General features: G+C 40.0%; 1 protein-coding gene across 2 annotated transcripts; it reads left to right on the top strand.

Moving 5' to 3' along the window:
- LOC121297977 (double-stranded RNA-binding protein Staufen homolog 1-like) lies at window positions 1–17,149 on the top strand. Of its 2 annotated transcripts, XM_041224635.1 has the most exons (15): window positions 2–190; window positions 2,549–2,844; window positions 4,508–4,629; window positions 5,799–5,955; window positions 6,490–6,628; window positions 6,829–7,000; window positions 9,305–9,403; window positions 9,898–10,110; window positions 10,597–10,740; window positions 11,285–11,431; window positions 12,095–12,170; window positions 12,555–12,874; window positions 13,765–13,887; window positions 14,351–14,430; window positions 16,251–17,149. In XM_041224635.1, exons 2-15 carry the CDS (start codon window positions 2,631–2,633, stop codon window positions 16,336–16,338), a joined length of 2,094 nt encoding a protein of 697 aa, XP_041080569.1. In that variant the 5' UTR covers window positions 2–190; window positions 2,549–2,630; the 3' UTR covers window positions 16,339–17,149. The 2 variants fall into 2 exon arrangements, with proteins under 2 accessions (XP_041080570.1, XP_041080569.1); XM_041224636.1 differs by lacking the exons at window positions 4,508–4,629; window positions 5,799–5,955 and having other exon boundaries at window positions 1–190.
- Window positions 17,150–20,063: the final 2,914 nt, after the last annotated feature.

Genomic DNA, 20,063 nt, shown 5'->3' with positions numbered 1-20,063 from the left:
GCTGAGGTCACTTCCTGGATGGAGTAGCTCCGATTGATTCTCTTTAGTGTTTGCCCTGTTCGCCTGTTTCTCATCACAACACCAACATTTAATTTAAAAAAGAAACCTAAAATAGACCAGAATCAAAAAACCCAAGCACCCCAGCTCATGGATTAAGGAACATTTAGCTGTGGGACTGAAGGACATAGAGGTGAGATCGTAGACGTTTTTAAATGTTACATTAGCAGTCAGTGTGTGCTGGTGCCAGTGTGACGAGACTGAGTCTGCACTGAATCACCTACAGTTCATAATCATAGATAACCATACATTTGTGTTTGTTTTACCCCTAATAAAGTGAAGACGCTGTAATAGTCATGTGCTCAAGAAAATAACTCTTACTGTGAGGCTAATAAGGAAATACGTGCTTTTATTATAATTGTTATAATGTAACCATACACTTGTGTTTTTTTTTGCATTATTATTATTATTATTATTATTATTATTATTAAACACTGCAACATGATACTTTGCATACTGTTGATTCACTGCAGAGATTATTGTATTATATTATTTTTACGTTGACATGGTTATAAAGCAATGCCATCGTTGTCAATTTCTTGAAAAACCTGGGACCATTCTTGTCTTATTGTTGGCTGAAGTTGCGGATTATGCATTTATTTCTTATTGTTGCTCAGCATGGATGGTACGTGCTTTCATTTTTGTAAATAATGGTAAATTAAATATCGCGGAATATAACTATTCAGTTTGGCACAGTATATACAGCAGAACAAGGTCTTGAGATGTTCAGTGCAGCGGTTATTTGTCGTAAATGTGTCATTCTTTTTAAAAGTGTTATCTGGGGGCAGAATTTAAAAACGCCGCGTTTGTGGTTTTTAAAATGCTTGTCATATCGCAGTTCATTTTTAGCATATAGGCTTCACTTAACGAGACTAGGCCGCAGCGCCACTCTTGCCCGTATTGTTTGAAGGCACAGTAAAAACAGTTCTCCAGATCAATTAAACTATCTAAAATATGTGTTGTGCGTCGAGGTAAATTGGTTTGCGTTTGATTTGCGACTTCCTTTTTTGTCCTGTGGTTGTATGTGAATGCTTTCAGCACTTCATTGTTAAATACAGTAGTGTTTTCTCATTTTAAAATGTTACAGGCTTCTAAACGTTGTTAATCCTTTAATTGAACCTAATCAGAACTGTTTCCGTCAGTACAAACTCTTACTTGCCAACAAGCACTAATGGCTTAAATTGTTAAAATGACACGTAAAAGCATCATGGCGTTTCTTAAACTGTCAGTGCCATTTGTAGTCTGTCTATTTTAGTTTTGCTTTTATATGTTAGGTCTGTGCTTTTGCTTCATACAAAGATTTAATAGTACTGCAGCTGGTTCTGCTGTTAATGGTTCTGAATGGATGCAGTAAGTTCTCAATCTTTTTGATTTGAATACTTTATATTAAAACAAACAGAAAAGCAAATAACTGTGATCCGTACTCAATTGAATGCTTATGAAGGTAAAGTTGCATTCTTGCATCTACTGGGATCTCAGCTGGCATCAATTTTATGTGTTTTTCAGTCTGGCATTGAAAAACCACAATTGTATTGTTGGAACAGGCTGTGTGTGTGCTTTGAACTCTTTGTATAGATAATGGGTTATTAGCTTGGAAATTGCTTATGCAAGGGGATCAAACCTTTTTTCTGTTTTTTACTTTGGATATCTTCACCTACCAATTTCAGTTTTAAAAGGGTGTGTCGTTATTTATTTATTTTTTTAAACAAGTCATTCATTACGCATTTTATGTTTCAAACTGACTTAAACTAATGTAATAATATATTATTTTTTTATAGAAATAATAGAATGAAACTATTTTATTAATCTCTGTGAACGTGCACATTAATAGATAAGTCGGATTCAAGACTTGCTCATTTATTTTCTGAAACGTCCACATTTATTGATAGTTGATGAACAGAATAAAGTGCATCAGTGCAAAATAAACTTAGTTTTAAGCATGCAGTACTTGGTATGAACAAAAAGACATGGTGTTGGTCACAAAGTACACAATGCAGAGTGTACGAAAAGATTACAGTCTTCCAAGTGGGTAAAATCTGAGATCTCAATATTTTTATACTAGTGAGGTAGAAAAAAATGTCTGTGGTCTTTCCTGATTCCGCTCCCGAGCAGTCATTTGGTTTAGCCACTGGCTGCTGTTGCTATGGACCACAGACCCTTTCTGATGTTTGTTTATCCAAGCTGTATGGTATGGGGTTTCAACAAGGTAGCAGGATTTGGAATCCCAATGAAAGTGGACAGCTGAGAGATTCCACTTGTCATATAACACTGTTTCACATGAGTGATCATTTTCTTACCTATAGCGTTACTGATCCCCATTTCTTGTGTTTAATATATTTGACTTGAGAGTAAACAACAAAAAAAAGGCTTTTCAATTCTGGTACCTACCGTAGTCCACTCAATTTATGAAACAAGCAACCAAAAAAACAATCGCAATGAAAACGGTTGTAAACTGCTGCTGTGTTTCATTATCTTGTTTGCTCTGTTTCAGGTAGAGCTTTGCTGTCTCTCTCAAACCTACACCGAACCCCCTCTGCTGTGTGCCGTGAAGCTCTTTGAAACTGGAAACCGAGATGTCCCAAGTTCAGGTCCAGAACTCTTCCCCTGTCCTCCTGTCTGCTGGGAGCCCCATGCAGAGCACTCCTCAGCCCCTGAATCCTGCAGTCTACCAGTCTGTGATGAGTATCCCTTCTGCTTCTGGGCCTCTGCCCTCTGAAAACGCCGGCCATCCTATCAAAAACTCTGCCCTCCCCTCCGCTTCTGCCACTCCCATCAATTCAGCTGCAGGTACTGGTGTCTTTTTGTTTTTGTTTTTTGGGAGGAATTTTGATGCTCATGAAACGTTGCTGGTTTGGCAGCACTTTGACCACAGAGCAAAGGATAGCACAAGCAGAGGCAATTTAGCTTTCCCCCGAAGACTGCTAAAATTATTTTGAAATTACAGCAATCCACAAAAAGTAGTGCGTTAACATTTGGATAATTTGGGCTGATTTACCGTCCTTTCAGGAGCTGATATTTGAATATGTGATGGTTATCTTAAGTGACAAAAGCTGTGTCATTCTACTAGGTTGTTGGGTGACTTTTTTATGCAAAGATTTATTTCAGGTTTTGACTTCGAGTATACTACTACTCATGTATGTACAGAAATTGCTACTCTGGTATTTATATTGGGTGCCCCACCTTCTAAAGTTTCCCCATATACTTCTTGTTTGTCTACTCTTCAATAAATCGTGTTTGAGCGTGGGCCTGACACTTGTTAAGAAAACATGTGAAACGAGTACATGCGCTTATTTTGCATAACTGATTTTACAGCCATGTCAGGCAGTGCCTGTAGTAAAATCATTAACAAGGGCACGCAGTGTGTATTTAAATGGCATTGCAACAAAACCAAATTGCATTTTTAGAGCCATAAACCTATCATAAGGGCTTGGGGGTCATTAATGCATGGTAACCGATATATTAAAAAAGAACAACAGGGTTATTGACCATAGAGCTCAGTATAGCTACTAAAAGCTGCTCCCTGTGAAAATGCCAGCTACAGGCTGAGTTGTAAGCTCTGAGCAGCCACAGGCACACAGGACAGTTCAAAGAAGCTAAGTTTACACCTTTGAAGTGACTTCCCCTGTGCCTGTGGGCCTATCTGTATTAATGAGTTCTAATCGGTAAGTCATTAATATCAGCGCCCAAGGCTTTCTGTTAGGAAAGTCTCGGGCTTGCCGTTAGCCTGAGATTCATGGCTTTAGTGTAACCGTTTCATTCCATAGAAGGACACAGTTACCAGTGGTGGGACTGTCATTGTATGGCAGTTTGATCCATTCGTGGTTTACTGTGAGTTTAATAAGACACACTTGAGCCTGTGACCTGTACATTTTGGATAATCAAGCTTGTAGTAAAATCTGGAATGGGTGAAACTGTGATGCAATAGGAGTGTTATTGCCATCCCTGAGTTACCATTTATACATTTACACTGGCTGAACTGATTTCTGCAAAACTGTACCTTGGTTTGTGAAACGGAAGGAAAGTTATCGCCTGCTAAGTACTGATTTGTGATACTGACCCTGGGGGTCAGAGTTTTATATCCTGCCAAATCTGCTCGGGATCATATAAGTAGTCTCATTAGACTCACGTGGCTCTTTAATTCATTACCTGCTGGAGGAGATCAAGTATCCGCAGAGAGAAGGAGAGAGGGTTCCCAGATACATCATAGGCCTGCGTATTGTACCTGAAATGCATTGGAACAAGGCCAGATGGTGCATTTTGAATTTTCCCTCACCAAATAGCAGAATTCCATGCCTGCTTAACATTCTCCCTCAAAACAGGTGCTACTGACTCCCATCCCATGCAACAATAAATAGTAATTGATTGGCTGTTCTGCCACCTGTTTCTTTAGTTCCGCTGTTGTTTATGAAACTATTTCTTACAGTAAAGAACTTTTTTTATTTTTTTACAGTTCCTAACATGGCAAACCCCAAAGAGAAAACCCCAATGTGTCTCGTGAATGAGTTAGCCCGCTTTAACAAGATTCAGCCTGAGTACAAACTTTTGAGTGAGCAAGGACCAGCTCACTCCAAGGTAAATCGCTTTTATAATAAAAACTAGACAGAAAGAGCAGGGTTTTCAGCATAAGGGGTGACATGTTTATTTTAAAGGACTGAATTGGTTTTTGTTGAACCTACCTTCAAATGTAATTCGCAGTGCTAGGCTCAGGTCACACTTGTGGCACAAGTGGTAGCCTGGATTGGATTTCTGAAAGATGCACTCGTGGTCTCTGTTTTCAGTCTGTCATGTTCAATTGGATTGACATTATTACTACACAAGAACGCTATTGAAAACTGATCAAGGGCTGTTAACTTGACATTAACCAGTTCCTTTTGAGCGCTAGATCATTCTGGGCTGGAATCCAAACCTCCAAGCTGGCATAGTGTTGGTAACACTAAGTAGGTGTTAATAATAAAAAGATGCCTGTACTGTAAATCCTCTCTACATAAACTAAGCAGTAGCAGTGTATTGAGAGCTGTCTGTCCTAGATTTAATATGATTTAACAGGCTTATTACAATGCCATATGTTTTGACTTAACTCAGACTTTCTAGTGATACTCCAGAAAGAAATGAACCCTTTGGCATGTGGTTTTGGTGTCAGCGAAACCCTGTGGTTTAAAACAGGTCAGTTTATTATTACAAACAGTTTATTGCCATTGGAATACACTACATTTTGGGTCCTAATGTGCAGAAGTATTTCTCTGCATTTGAGAATTTAAATAGCCCCATTTATTCCCTTTAAAATTACACAGTTCATCACGCTATTGCAAAAGTCACTGTTTCGTAGAACTCCTTCAGCATTGCAAGCAGGGTGTGGACTGAAGCTTTGACAGGGAAGGAAATAAGACTTTCGTTGCATTACAGTTTGATTCATTCCTGATTTTATTGTACATTTTTAATAAGACATTAATCAAGCTCGTAGTAAAACCTGCCATGGGTGGAACTGCTATGCAATAGGAATCTTATTTCCACCCCTGCTTTGGTCTCTGCCGTGAAAAATCCCAAAGTAATGTAAACAAACTGAAGGATCAACGACGCCCGGGCATGTTACTTCATCAAGAAGTAGAAGACCAAACTTTGGAATCTTGTATTAAAGCTGACTGCAGGGAGTGGTGTTTTCGTGTGAAACCGAATCTCAGTCACTGCAATTTCAAAGCACAGGGTCTGGAGGTATGCCTTTTAACCCTCCCCCACCCCCACAGGTGTTTACAGTGCGGCTGACTCTAAATGAACAGTATTGGGAAGCTGAGGGAACCAGCATTAAGAAGTCTCAGCATGCAGCAGCCGCCAGAGCCCTGGCAGAAACCACGCTCCCAAAGCCCAGTGTCCGCCCCCCTCGCCACACAGGCAAGAATCCAGGTAACCTGGGCAAGTCCTGAGCATGGTGGGGTCCAAAAAACCCAGCTTGGCGATTTCATACTCCAGCAAATCAGAAAAATGGACCAAGATCATTAGCTTGCCAACACCCCTGTAGTAAAGGAAAAAAAAAAAATCTTAATTTCGATTTGAAACCGCTCAAAAAGAGATTCTCATAGTGTAGAAATGCTGTTTGGTCGGAGGCTAGGTGGTGCAGCAGGCAAATTAATTGGCTTTTTAAATTCCTTTTGTGATCCGTGTGTAACAAAACCATCTTCTGACAGTTGGGCCACTTTGCTTGAGAGAGGCCCAGGACTGAATGGCAGAAATGACATACTCCGGTCAGGATTGAGGTGCACTCTCTCGCTTGCAGAACTGTGTAGGGACGCTTCTGTGGATCACGGTGCCTGATAGTGTTCAGTTACACTGTCCCTCACCTTTCAAGAGCACAAAATACACCCCTCAAAAATGTGATGATCCACTCTTCGTTTAACACTTGCAGAATGATAATGTTTAGTCCTTTGCTTTCTTCTACAGACAGCGTGACCCACACAGTGGAGCTAAATGCACTCTGTATGAAACTTGGAAAGAAGCCCATTTACAAGCCCACTGACTCATATCATGGAATGAGGCCCAATTTCAACTACAACGTTAGGCCCCCTGGCCCCTATCCAAGGTAAGTAGTCATATTCACAGTAACACAGAAGACAAAGACTTCAAGTCAACAAATGTCAGATTTTTTATGTTTTTTCTTTCTTCTTTCTTAGGGTTGCATGTTTAAAGTTGTGAATATATATTCTGGGTACAGTTTATTGTTTTTAAATGTATATTTCCCTTGTTGTCTGTGTAAGCTTTCCCTGTTTGTTTTTGTTCCAGGTACTACTACCCATTCTCCTCAGTAGGGCCAGTGCTGTACCAGATGGAATTGTCAATTGGGGGGCAGCTGTTCCATGGCAAAGGAAGAACCAGACAAGCTGCAAAGCATGACGCAGCCGCCAAAGCGCTGAAAGCCCTCCAGAAAGAGCCCCTGCTGGAAAAGGATCTCCAGGTGACTTTGCAGCCCATTTATTCAGCACTTGTCAGGCGCGTCAGGTCCAATTTATTTTCACACAAGCTATTTATTTTACTTGCGCCGTTTAATTATTTTTTTCCCCCCCCAGAGTAAAACTGGGTTAAATGGCTTTGCATGGTAAAACGACATCAGTACTGCATCTCCAGCCAAGCCCACCCCTTGTTCGCTGTATTTTTCCCATACCTCTTTATAGACTGCATACTGATAAATCCTCAGCTGATCACTCATTTTATCACCAAACTCCTCAATAATGCAATCCAAATCATTATTTTATTACTATAACATCTCAAAAAGCTCTGCAAATGTCTGATTCTTCTGAGCGCTTGATGCGGATGCAGCTGTCTCCTTTGTTTGTGTCTGTCTTATCTCTGGTGCAGGGGCTAGCTCTATTGCTCAGATATGCCCCCTTTTTTTTCCTACTCCTGTTGGTCTCACTCGTCCATTGAAAGGTTTTCTCAGCTTTTTCCGGAGAAAAAACGACTAGAGACCTGTGCTTCACGTCTTTTTGATGATGTCAAACAGGGTACATCGGACTAGAAAGGGAAAATTGTAATATCGGACGTGGTCCAACATAGGACTGCAAAGGGTTAATAACCAAACATAATTTCCAGTGTCCCCTTTTCATCTTCACAGAGCTATAGACTATCAATCTCATAAAATCATTTGCACACACTAAGAAAGAACAGAAAAGTGGGATATGAGCTAACTGGAATAGTGAGATCAGACAGACGGATTATCAAAAGACGGTCTAAATTACTTCATCTCCCCCAACCTGGAACCTTTCTGAGCTTGGAACACACTGCCTACTTGTTTTATCATTTACCACATTGAAGAGTTCATTGCTTGTTAAAATGTCATACTGTAACAGTCTGGAAGTGACGTCGCAGCCTTTGACTGCTATGTTACTGAAAACTGGTAGAACTACATATACATGGAGAACGTCTCGGAGCGCTTTACACAGTCAACAAAGGAAGAAGCAAAAAACACTACAAAATCTGCAAAAAAAATAACAAATACGGAGGAGAAAACTATATACTGCAATAAAAATTTTAACTAAAACCCTGGTCAAACAAAAATGTTTTCATATGTGTTTTATAAAGGGCAAGAGAGTGGATGCTTCTAAATTCCCTAGCTAGGGAGTGCCACAGTAGGTGCTAGATGGCTAAAACCGGCAGTTTGAACAGGCGGTACACTAAATAGGTCCTCCTCCACAGACCGCAGCACCCTAACTAGAAACATAACGAAGTATTGAGATCAGAAAGATGTAATGCTTTAAATGCAATTAATAACATTTTGTAATTTTATTCGCTGAGTAACTGAGAGTTTCAAGTCCTTTTCAAAAAAGCGTGGCGGAAGGGCAGTCAAGCAAATATAGCTCGGCACAGTTTTGTAAGCGCAAGCAGCAAGGTGCAGCAGTGCAAGTCCAGACAGGCAAGCGGGCAACCAAGTACGCCAGGCAGCAGAGCAGACACAACAGGCAGGGCAGGCAAACAAACGGAGCACACAGGCAAGCAAGCTGGACAACACGCAGTATACAGCAGCACCTTGTAACCAGGCAGGCCAGCCACCAGGCAGCAGATCAAGCATGAGCAGGCAGAGAGCCGTGGAAAGAGCAGGCAACCAGGGGGGAACAGGCAGGTGGCGGTGCTCTCCCCAGCAACTTTAGCCAGCAGCGGAAAGACGGCAGGAAACGAGCACAAACCAAGCAGGACAGGGCAAAAATATGTGATAATAAAATCAACTCAAGTCAAATAAAAATCGGACATCTAAAATGTATAAAAGAGAACTGAGAGAGAAGCAGCAGCCGCAATGCGCTCAGCATCTTGGCAGAAATTCTCATCAGGAACAATGTGTATTTTCTGAGTATAAGGTCAAATGTTGTGTGCTTCTTTAGACAACACTTGTATTACAGATTTTGCTTTTGTGAGAGAGCTCTTTGGTATACAGGGTCTTTGATTTAGTATTCTGTATCAATGGCTGTTGAAACTTTGCTAAACATTTTTGTAGAGCCCTGGAGTGCTTCCAGTTTAGTGCAAAACATCTCCTACAGGTTAACAACACAGGAAACGGAGAACATGTTGTAGTATAATATGCATTTAATTACAAAACTGCACATGCCTCTTGAATATAAATAATAAAAACTAGACTTAATTTGTAAATGTTTGCTGTAATCTAGGCAGTTGAGCTCTTTTGTAAAAGAAAAACTGTGGCCATCGTTCAAGCGTAAAGGCACTGTGTATTCACAGTAGGTGATGTGTTTTTTTTTTTTTGTTTGTTCAGGTCAATGGGGAAGTGTCTTCTGATGAGAACCTCAACAAATCTGAAATCAGTCAAGTGTTTGAAATTGCACTGAAGAGGAACATGCCTGTGAACTTTGAGGTGAGTGGCAGGAGTTACTCATTGGTATCGCCATTTCAGACAAACTGTTAAAACCACTTCATACTTTATTTAAAAAAAAAAAAAAAAAAAGCTGGTATCTGCACATCGCTTGCTGATACGTTTCAAGGACATTCTGCACAGCTGTTGCAGAGGACACCGTGCCTAAAACTTGTTGCCTGATGTCAATTAGAAGTACATTATGAGAGGTGAGTTAGTGTCTTCTGCACTCAGTTTTTATAAATGCAGTCTCTATGTTTGTATGTCTTTCAGCACTCGCTGTTTAGTTGTGTTTACCCGTCTAGACCACTCGAGCCCCAGCATCCCGTATGCTGGCCTGGGCATTGTCTCCAGGGCCCCTAGTGGCAATACCTGTTGCCACCTTTTGAGTTTTTCAAAAGTTTAGATGGAAACATTTTAGAATTGCTGTTTCAGAGACAGCAATAAACTCAAACCATGCCACGCTTTTCCAAAGTTTATCTTTTATTTCCTCTTAGGTGTTGAGGGAGACTGGTCCCCCACACATGAAGAGCTTTGTAATGAAAGTATCTGTAGGAGACTTTTCCGGGAATGGGGAAGGCAAGAGCAAAAAGATTGCCAAGAAGAACGCTGCTGCTGCTGTGCTGGAGGAGCTGAGGAAACTCTGTCCGCTTCCCAGTGTGGAGAAAGTACATCCCCGCATTAAAAAGAAAACTAGGTCCATAGTCAAGGTAAGAAGAACCTGCAGGGATAACGTGCTGGCTGCTGTGTGACATGCAGGATTCCATTCAAGTCGCACGTATCGCTGATGTGATTTATAAAGTCAACTGACCGCTTTGCAGTGCTGCTGTGGAACAAACATTTGATAGATGCGAGGGATCGAATCTTTGTGTTGTGTGTTCTATTGAAAAAGTTATGTCTGATGTCTTTGTGTGTTATCTCTTCAATGGGAACATACTATAACATTTATGAAATGTGGCCAACAAACTATAGCCAGCAATCCTAGTAGTCTGTCTCCTGAGTGCAATGTATTTGATATTTTATACTACACAAAATGTCTTTCCTGTGATTGAGTGATAAGTAATTTGCTTAGCTAGTCTGTAGATTTTTGGTAAAGAGAATCCTCAAGCTCAGTAGTGATAAACTAGTTTCATGCTTTTATGTTTGCCAGTGCTGGAACTGCCTGAGACTGTAGTCCTGTTCCCTTTTGATTCCAGTTGCAGACTAGCCCAGAATATGGGCAGGGAATGAACCCCATTAGCCGTCTGGCTCAGATCCAGCAAGCCAAGAAAGAGAAAGAGCCCGAGTACAGCCTGGTCACAGAAAGGGGGCTTCCTCGGCGCAGGGAGTTCATCATGCAGGTCAGGAAGACAATGCTGCTTTATTGTTTATTATTATCCCTTATACATAAGTGTGTTTGGAACTGACATGTTTTAGATGGATCTACAGCAGTGGTAAGGTCCAAACAAATATGTTCCCCCTAACATCCTAGTTGCTGTTTATCTTGTCAATTCTGAAAATCAGTTAATTTCTTTGCCTGTTGTTGTTGTTATTATTTGGTCATTTAGCACATGCCTTTATCCAAGGTGACTTAGACTAATATGTATAACCATAATGTGTGCTCAGTTGCAATGACATGCTTCCCTAAAAAAAGTTGGAAATGGATTTGGTATGGACATTCCCTAAGAGTGTCCATGACCAATCCTGTTTAAAGAAACCCAGTGTCTGCATTGCTAATGTTAAAGATCATCACTGATACTTGAAACACATAGTAAAACTATGCAAACGGATAGTCTTATATGGCTATACCAGAGTCGTACAATTCTAGATTACATAAAAATGGGCCTATGACCACATATTTTGGTGTGTTTTAATGAAGACTTGATTCACCCCCCTTTGTCTCAGGTTCAAATTTGTGACCAAACCGCAGAAGGGATGGGTCCCAACAAGAAGGTGGCTAAGCGCAATGCAGCTGAGAAGATGTTGGAGCTAATGGGATTTAAAGTGCCTCAGCCACAGCCCACAAAACCTGCGCTCAAAAATGATGAAAAGGTGAAAAGTGCTCCAATAGAATATATTGTTTATACTGCCTGCATTAACCCTTTGTGGTCCATTTATTCAGCGCCTGTCAGGCACGTCATTTTTTTTTTCCTCAGAGTAAAACTGGTTTAAAGGGCATACTCTGCAATAATGCGATCCAAGTCATTATTTTATTACCATAACATCTCAAAAAGAATGTCCGTGATATTCTTTCAGCACTGGATGCGGAAACAGCTACCTCATTCGGCTCCTATCTGTCTCGTTCGGCCATTGAATGGTTCTTGGCTTCTTCCGGAGAAAAAACGACTAGAAACCTGTGCTTTACGTCATTTCAATGATATCGGACAGGGTCCGACATTGGACCAGAAAGGGAAAATCGTAATGTCGGACCTGGTCCGACATTTGACCGCAAAGGGTTAATCTGGGTAGCAGTTTGGTTTGGATCATCCTACTCTGCTAGATATAGAGTTTGGTGTCTGTCAAATCCAGCAGGAGTGAAGTGTGGATATCATAGTTTAGAGAATAGAATTCTACTGGGAGAGTATACATGTTCTGAGATACAGGTTTTGTATTGGACCTGTGAACACTGTGGTCCTGCACAGCAGTTCCACATCTTGGTGGTGGCTCTGTGTTTTGAAAGAGGTTTATTTCAAGAGTGTGCTGTTTCTGTGCTAGGTTCCAGTGAAGAAACCTGGAGATGGAAGAAAAGTGACCTTCTTTGAGCCAGGCTCTGTTGAGGACAGAGCTAGAGGTGGGTGAGAGGGGCTCTGTTCTCAGTTTTTATTTGTATTTTTTTTTTTTTTTTTTTTTTTTTACATTCCTGTGTTTAATGGGACATAAACGGGTAAGAATAATATAGCCAGGCCTCAATAGAGTAATTGATAGATACAATTATATACAGTTACTAAAAGCAAAAAAATAAAACAATGTGGAAGGGTATGGAAGAGTTTACAATGTATTTGTCAGTCAAATCTGTAACCACCAACAAAATAACTACAATATGTTTTCACAAAACAACTTTTTAGGAAATCTGTTGCAATTACCAGATGAAAAGCAAGTCTCTAAATAGGTGAAAATGATGCTCGCATGGGCACTGTCTGTGTCAGCTAAGTATTTGTTTTTTTCTTCCTTGCAGGTAACAGAGAGGATGACTTCCGGATGCCATACATGAGCCACCAGCAGCTTCCAGCTGGGATCCTGCCTATGGTCCCTGAAGTGGCCCAGGCAGTTGGGGTCAGCCAAGTACATCACACCAAAGACTACAGCCGCCCCCCAATCAACCCGGCCAAGGCCACCATCACAGCAATGATTGCCAGGGAGCTCCTGTATGGGGGCACCTCTCCTACTGCTGAGACGTTACTGAAAAGCAACAACAACCTGGTGCACCTTCCACACGGACCGCTCACCCGACCCTCCGAACAGCTCGACTTCCTGACCAAAGTGCAGGGGCTGCAGGTACTGGAGCCGAGCCCTTCTGGGAGCTCCCGTCAGAGGCTTGCTGGTTATCGGCATTCGGAAAATCAATTGCATCCTGATTGCTTTGTCTCAAGCAGAGCAGTCATTATGCAACCCTGGATTGTGTAAAATCCATCAAGTTACAACGGCTTAAACACTTTGTAGTGGCTTTTGTCATGGCAATCGAACCAAGTTGACAGACATGGGGCCCTAGTTTACTATATCAATTGAAATACTACTGATGCTGTAGAAGTGGGGAATGTGAACACATAAATGTAGTCATAAACAATTTAGGTGCATGGCTGCCTTTCAGACAGGATGCAGAATGCTGTTGGGCCTCATCTTTGCTTTCTGTAGGATTTGATGTGTTTTGTCGACAATAAGAATTGGCTTAGGAGATCAAATTTAATGGCCATCTAGCATGAAATTTTAAACCGATGTGCTTAGGTTGTCAGACAATTTCCTTTTATGTGGTTAAGATTTAAAAAAAAAAAAAGAAAAAAAAAAGTATTTAGTTAAAAGAATTGATGCTGATGAGAGGAACAAAATAAGTAACTGGTGTTTAACATTGTAGCAAAAGCTTTGTCAATGAAGACCCTGTAATGTGCTTATAATTAATTAACTGAGTACTTAAGCCTGGTCAGTGATTGAATTTCTGGTTGAAAGTGCCTCGGTTACCTGCCCCTCGTGTTCAACACTGCATCACTGTCAAAGTGCATTGACTCTTATAGTCAATTCACAACATCTTGGTCATTTGATTTATTGATCACACAGCGCGTGTGTGTAATTGTTACTTTATTTCTTTGGTTGCAAGTGAAGCACAGGGTAATTTTGGGTTTTCTACAGGTAGATGAATAAAAATTCAGTAAGAGCTTTCTCTTGTTTTCCAGGTCGAGTATAAAGACTTTCCTAAAAACAACAAAAATGAGTTTGTGTCTCTGATAAACTGCTCCTCCCAGCCACCCCTGATCAGTCATGGAATAGGAAAGGATGTGGAGTCCTGCCATGATATGGTAAGGGGCAGTGTTAGAAAGGGAACTGGGCTTGTGTCTTGTAATCAGATATTGAGGAAGGCTGTTTCAAATGCAACTTTATTCCGAGAGCACTGGTATTTCTTGCCTAGGTGGTTGAGTGTATCAAGCTGCGATAAGCCATGCCTGGAATTGTTAATGCATTTTACAGAACCAGCACCAATTATTTTTAGGGGTAATCCTGGGATAACTACAGTTAGGTATAAACCTTGCTGTGAGTTATTCTGGTGGGATGTAGGTTGATCAAATCAATGTTTTTTTTTTTTTTTTTTTTTTTTATAAAAGAACGGTCAGTCCATCTGCCTCAGAGCAGAGTTTTTAAGGCTAGCTCTTTTTATTCTTAGTCCACTGTAGCTGTAATAGTTTATTTTTAGGCAGAGTGCTTTTATTATCTGAATAGCAGAGTGTTTTACACTTTCACTGTAAGGACACTCTTCTTTTACAGGCTGCTCTTAATATACTGAAGCTGCTGTCAGAGCTGAACCAGCAAACTCATGACAGATCTGGAAATGGACCAATTTCTGTGTGAGTGCCTTTTTGTGTATACGGTGGGTTCCGTGGAAAACTTCCCTGGCACCACGGCACGCTGCGGTACCTCGAGGCACGGCACAGTATACCACAGTTCTCATTATTATTTCTAAACAAGATGATCTCTGCTTGGGATTTGTTTAATACCCCCCACCTTTGGTACTGTATTAACAAACATAGGCTACTGTATTTTAAAATTAATTTGTTGATCGATAACATGACTACTAAAGCAGAAAAACCCATATTAAAAAAAAAGCTTTCCACTGCCCATATTAAATCGTGCTATAAAATGTAATTTAAAAAAAAAAAAAAAAAAAATTCTGCTCATGTAAAATTTGAATATATAAATAACACACATAAACAAACGTTTACTATGGCAAATATTTGGGCGCTTTTCTCGGTTATTCCATTCCCAACAAAACACAATACAAAACAGTACCGGCACATGTTACCGACTGTTTTATTTGGATCATTGGTGCAACATTTGATACAAATGATGTAATTGTTTTGGGCCCATATAAATGCTACTCTATTTTGCTTAGAAAAAAAAAAAAACTTTTAACAGATAATTTAGACAGTGGGTACATACATTGACAAGTATGAAATTATTGTGCATAGTCATATTTGAGCTGAAGCAAATAGCTAGTGTATCTATCTGATCTCTGAAGGAACCTCCCCCAGGTAAAGAGGCTGGCCGACTCTCACCCACTCCCCAGATAGACAAATGACCCAGCAGTGTATTGAACCAAGGTTTTCAGTTAGATCATACTTGCTTGTTTACTTTAATGACAAGGGGAGCCTACATGCACTGTAATATTTTGAAGACGGTGGTTCCATTATTGTTTTATTTTCTGTAGCTGTCAGGCTACCGGTTTTATAGCTTTGCTTTTGTACTCCTAAGGGATATGATAAGATTTAATTGACCAGTTTGATAAATCTTACAAAACTCCAAGAGAATTTTAGCTGTAGCGACACAAACTCCCACAAGCTCCCTTAAAGCAAATTACCTCTGCGCCTTATGATGGGGGTCCCTTATTAAAATGATCGTAGCGAACAAAATAATTCCTTAAATAATACCTGTTGTGCACTTCCATTCGTTATATAGGTCTCAGATGTGCAGCTTTGAAGTAAAACTAATATTTTCATGTAGAATATTAAATCTGGTACTGCACTCGGTAAATGAAATCTGCATTGCACATGCCTGGTCAGTTAACCTAGTCGGATGAAAGGCTTCTTTCTTGTCATTAACCAGCCAGCTGCTGCCACAAATGAATGACATGCTTTCAGCTAGTAACAAGCTTTAACCCAGGTATTCAGAGGTCAGATGACTCAAAGTCCAGGTGCAACTGAAACAAAGCCGAGCAACTAAGGCTGTCCTTTCACTTAAGGAAGCAAAATATATCACTAACGAAAATACATGTATGTGAGAACGTGTATTTCTTTTAAAACTACACATTTTAGACTAATTTATTTCTTAGCAGACACCCATATCCAGGGTGACTTACAATTGTTACAAAATATCACAGTACTAAGTATCGCATTACAAAATATCACATTGTAAAGTATTGCATTTCAGAATATCATGTCACAGGTAAGACCAGTTGCAAAGTAGAATAAAATCAGTAGCAAAAGATCTAATGTAGGAAATGGAAGTTCAAAGCCGGTAAAATCTGGAATTATTTTGTTATCTACAGTTACTTTAAAGGCATTACCTTTTGGAGTACAGGGACCGTCACGCCATCGTGACCTAGGGAGGAACATGGGCTGGGAATGGGGGAAAAAATGTTTCCTAAATTTCTGTTACCCTTTATTTGTAGATGTGGAAAACAAGAAATGGAAAGTGAGCGTCTTCTTAAACAGGCTAACTCTAACCCCATGGGCAAAACACTGGATGGGACCGCGTGAACGGCTTTTGACTTGAGAAGGGAGGGGGAAAAAAGCACCAGAGAAAATCAGAGGCTTACTGTTTATGCAACTCAACTGTTTTAGAGGGCTACAGCTAATGAGCCACTGTAGTATCTAAATCATCACAGTTGCTAATCCTATTTTTAGATGTTCAGTTAAACAACTTTGATTAAAAAAAAAAAAAAAAAAAAGTTCATTTTTTTTCTCAATGTTTAATTGCATACATTTATTTATTTTATTTTTTTCTAGAAATATAAATAGTTGATTCAAAGATTAGCTAAATCATATTCAAGCATGTGGTTTGGGTTTTACAGTAAATGTTTTACAGAGCGAGTTTTGAAGAGAAGCATTTTTTTATTTTTATCTTTTTTTTTTTGTAAAGTTCGATTGAGGTTCATTAGAATAACATTAGAATTTTTGTTTCTCCTAAACCAGTTTTTAACCCCAAGCTTAGTCTTCAATGAGGGGGTGTTCTTTTGTTGAATTAGCAGTGGGTACGGTTCTTATACTACAATGCTGGATATGATAAAGCTAAAATAAAAAAAGCTATTGATTTTCCTTGAGTGCTTTAAGAAAAGTGTTTAACTACATCTCCATGTAGGGCTGAAAAAGTTTTTGTGAATTGTAATGTTTGTGTTGTCATGTGTTTGCTTGCAGCAATGCAGGTGACAGTTTCTATTGCATGCGATCCAAGCACGTTACCTTTCTTGTAATGCTTCAACTTGTCAATGTTAACCATAAACTTTTTTCTCCCCATGGAATGTAAGTAAAACCTGTGTGCCTTATGCACCAAATAAAAAAGAAAAAAATGTTCTACTTTTCTTTTTTTCTTTCACACATTGTGTATAGTTATCGGAACACCACTTCATTTAAGCAAATTATAAAATTGTAGATTTGAGAGGTGGGATCGATGGGCCAGCAGTTCTTCAATGTTTAATAATTTGGAACTTGACAACAAAAAGTAAAACCGTGTTTTTTGTTATTAACTGAAGACACTGCTGATCTGAGCTGTTACAATTGAAATACATCAACTACTTTGTAGCAATTATTCCATGACAATCTAAAGTTATTCCCTGATGCTGTAAAATGTTTAAATGAAATCCAGCTGCAGCTTGCCCCAAAAGGTATAGAATCGAGCTCTAAGTAGACAAGAAGGCATTAGCTAAAATGATTCTGTCCTTTGACTTTATTTTGACCAGAGTTACTGTCATATGGGTAAGTTGGATCAGTGTAAATGAAGTGCCCTGGATCACTCAAAGTTCTGCTGCAGTCTGTCTCCAGTCTGTCATTAAATGAAAGGAGTGTTAACTGGTTGGAAGTTGCCTGACACAGAGAGTGCGGCATTGGTCTTTGTGCTCCAGCAGATTTAGTGTGATTAATCAGAGGGGCTAGTTTATCTCCTCAGGCTTCAGCAACTCCTACTGGTCAGGTGCAAGTCCAGGCAGAGAGACGAGATGAGAAGAGGTGTGTGTTTGATAGTCACGTTACTGACAGATACTAAATTCTCTTCTCTGGAACGCTGTTCGCAGTACCAGCCCTTTTCTCTATAAATGGATACATGCACTTGTACGATTCCACATTGTCTTCCCACGGCAAGAGGCTGTTTGGTAAACGCAAAGAGAAAGGTATAGTTACATCAGGTATTGGTAGGGTTACAGCAAGTTCTTCTAAAATACCTTCTCCCCTGCCTCTCACCAAGTCTATTCTTCACCAGACTGCAAGTGGCAATTGTGAAACGGGTAGAAGCAGGGCTTATTGTTTTGAATGAAACCGTTGTCTGAGGGATAGAATGGACAGTCTTGGGTTCTTGGCCAATACATGGTTTAATTGGCTTTGAAAGAATCTCAGGAATTACAGAATAAGCACATCAATTAGTGTGGTTACATCCCAAGAATTCCCATGTAAACTATAAACACTGATTTTTTTTTTTTCCCAGATATATCTCAGTGTTGTTGTTGTTGGTTAATGTTTTATAGAATCTGTTGCCAGATAAGTAAAAGAATAACTAAAGACATAAAACCAAAAACAAACAAGCAACAAAGTAGGTGCTGCGCACTACATTGTACATCATATGCACTTACAACCTTTTTATAAAACCAGCTAGCTCCAAAGGGCTGATCTCGGATCAGTTTACATGAAAAACACGTAAACCAACATCCCTGCACTCTCAAATAATAAAGATGTGTGATTGACAATGCAATAAAAAGTGCAATCCCTATCTTAATAGATACATACAAATACAAATAAATGAAAACTGTAATGCTTCAGGACTGCGATGTGGTGAGTGTGTAAACTGCTATGCTACAAGGGCTTGATGCCTGGTGTACAGTCCCTACGGAAAATGTGATCTATATCAGAACGTGACCACAACCATAGCCCTGATCTAGACCACTATGATCATCTACTGAATCCCAATGATGAATACAATACATGGATTGGTTCGATCTTACAAAATCTTCAGCATCCACAAACTATTTGGAATCTGCACGTCTGGTTGACGATACGTATGTGCAGGTTGTGAGCGGTGGCCGACACAGTACTGCACCGTTATGCCTCGTTTCTATCTGAACCAGTCTAAATCTCATCTCGTTCCAGTATCAAACTGGGGCTGGATCTGTCTGCACTCTACAATCTGCAACCGGACAGTCAAAGATCACCTGTATGTATCAAATTTATATTATTGCCGTTTATAAATAGATTCGTCCGCCTCCAATATGTCCTGATCGAATAATATACACAGCCTCCGTGTTCAGCCTGAATATTTCTTTTTCTGCAGTACGAGATTTCAAACCAGCCTCTCCATCTTTTATATTGGACTCTCATTCAGAGTTGTGCCAGCTCGCAATCCTGACTGGTGCTGATGTTATCAGACCCCTTTGAGTGGATTTGACCTCGATCTGCTGCTGATGGAAATGCACAATTCTGATTTTAAACTGCTTTGGTGGCAGATGGTTCGTTACTGATAGTGAAGATACTGACACCTTGAGCATGACAGCAAAGTATAAGAGGTGTGGGATGCAGATCATTGGCTGATTAATAATGGCTTTCATCGCCTGCTGTACACAATAATCCGGTTTCAGAGGCTGGATGAAGAGCTCCAGTTCATCTCTTCTTTTTTGGGGGGGTGGGGATAAAAGAACAAATTGAGACTGGTTTAAGAGTTCTTAGAATGTATTGTATCTGTTGTGTGTTCCAACATACAATACAAGCACATTTTATATATTTGATACGTTAATCAAACCCTATAAAAATATTATTGTTTTGTTAATGTTTCAAGTGGACTCAAACATGAGCTTTTTTGGAAACCAAATTTAAGGAACTGGGTTTTACAGCCCCATAATGAGCACTAATTGAGGACTATTAACAAAGGTCTGTGAAACCAGGATTTATATCACAACTACTTGTAGAGGTAGGTTAGAGACTAATGACTTGTTCTGCCAATAACTTGTGTGTAATGGCCAGTTGCAAATTGGTTTGCAGATAAAATTGACGGCAGATCCAATTTGGCATTGAAAAGAGCAAAGCCAGGCTTCATTGGCCTGAAGTATGAGGGGTGAGCACAATTTTAAAAGCTTGCATGATACCCACCTGATATTGCACCCAGCAAACATGCCACTGTCCACCATGTATGGACACACCAAGGTGGTCTTCACATTGTCCACATCCTGTGCCCTCAGCTCGTGGCTCAGTGACTCATGAAACTCCACCACTGCAAACTTGCTGGC

The sequence above is a fragment of the Polyodon spathula genome, chromosome 23 (genome assembly GCF_017654505.1).
Source record: "Polyodon spathula isolate WHYD16114869_AA chromosome 23, ASM1765450v1, whole genome shotgun sequence".
In the NCBI taxonomy this organism is placed as follows: Eukaryota; Metazoa; Chordata; class Actinopteri; order Acipenseriformes; family Polyodontidae; genus Polyodon; species Polyodon spathula.
Note: the sequence above shows the minus strand (reverse complement) of the source record. Positions and strands in the feature narration are given on the sequence as shown.

Bases quoted from the DNA above. Each gene is read 5' to 3' on its own strand.
- LOC121297977 (XM_041224635.1), top strand. From the start codon at position 2,631: ATGTCCCAAGTTCAGGTCCAGAACTCTTCCCCTGTCCTCCTGTCTGCT. The intron at 4,630-5,798 runs GTAAATCGCTTT...CCACCCCCACAG, and splicing joins AAGGACCAGCTCACTCCAAG to GTGTTTACAGTGCGGCTGAC. The intron at 11,432-12,094 runs GTGAAAAGTGCT...TTTCTGTGCTAG, and splicing joins CGCTCAAAAATGATGAAAAG to GTTCCAGTGAAGAAACCTGG.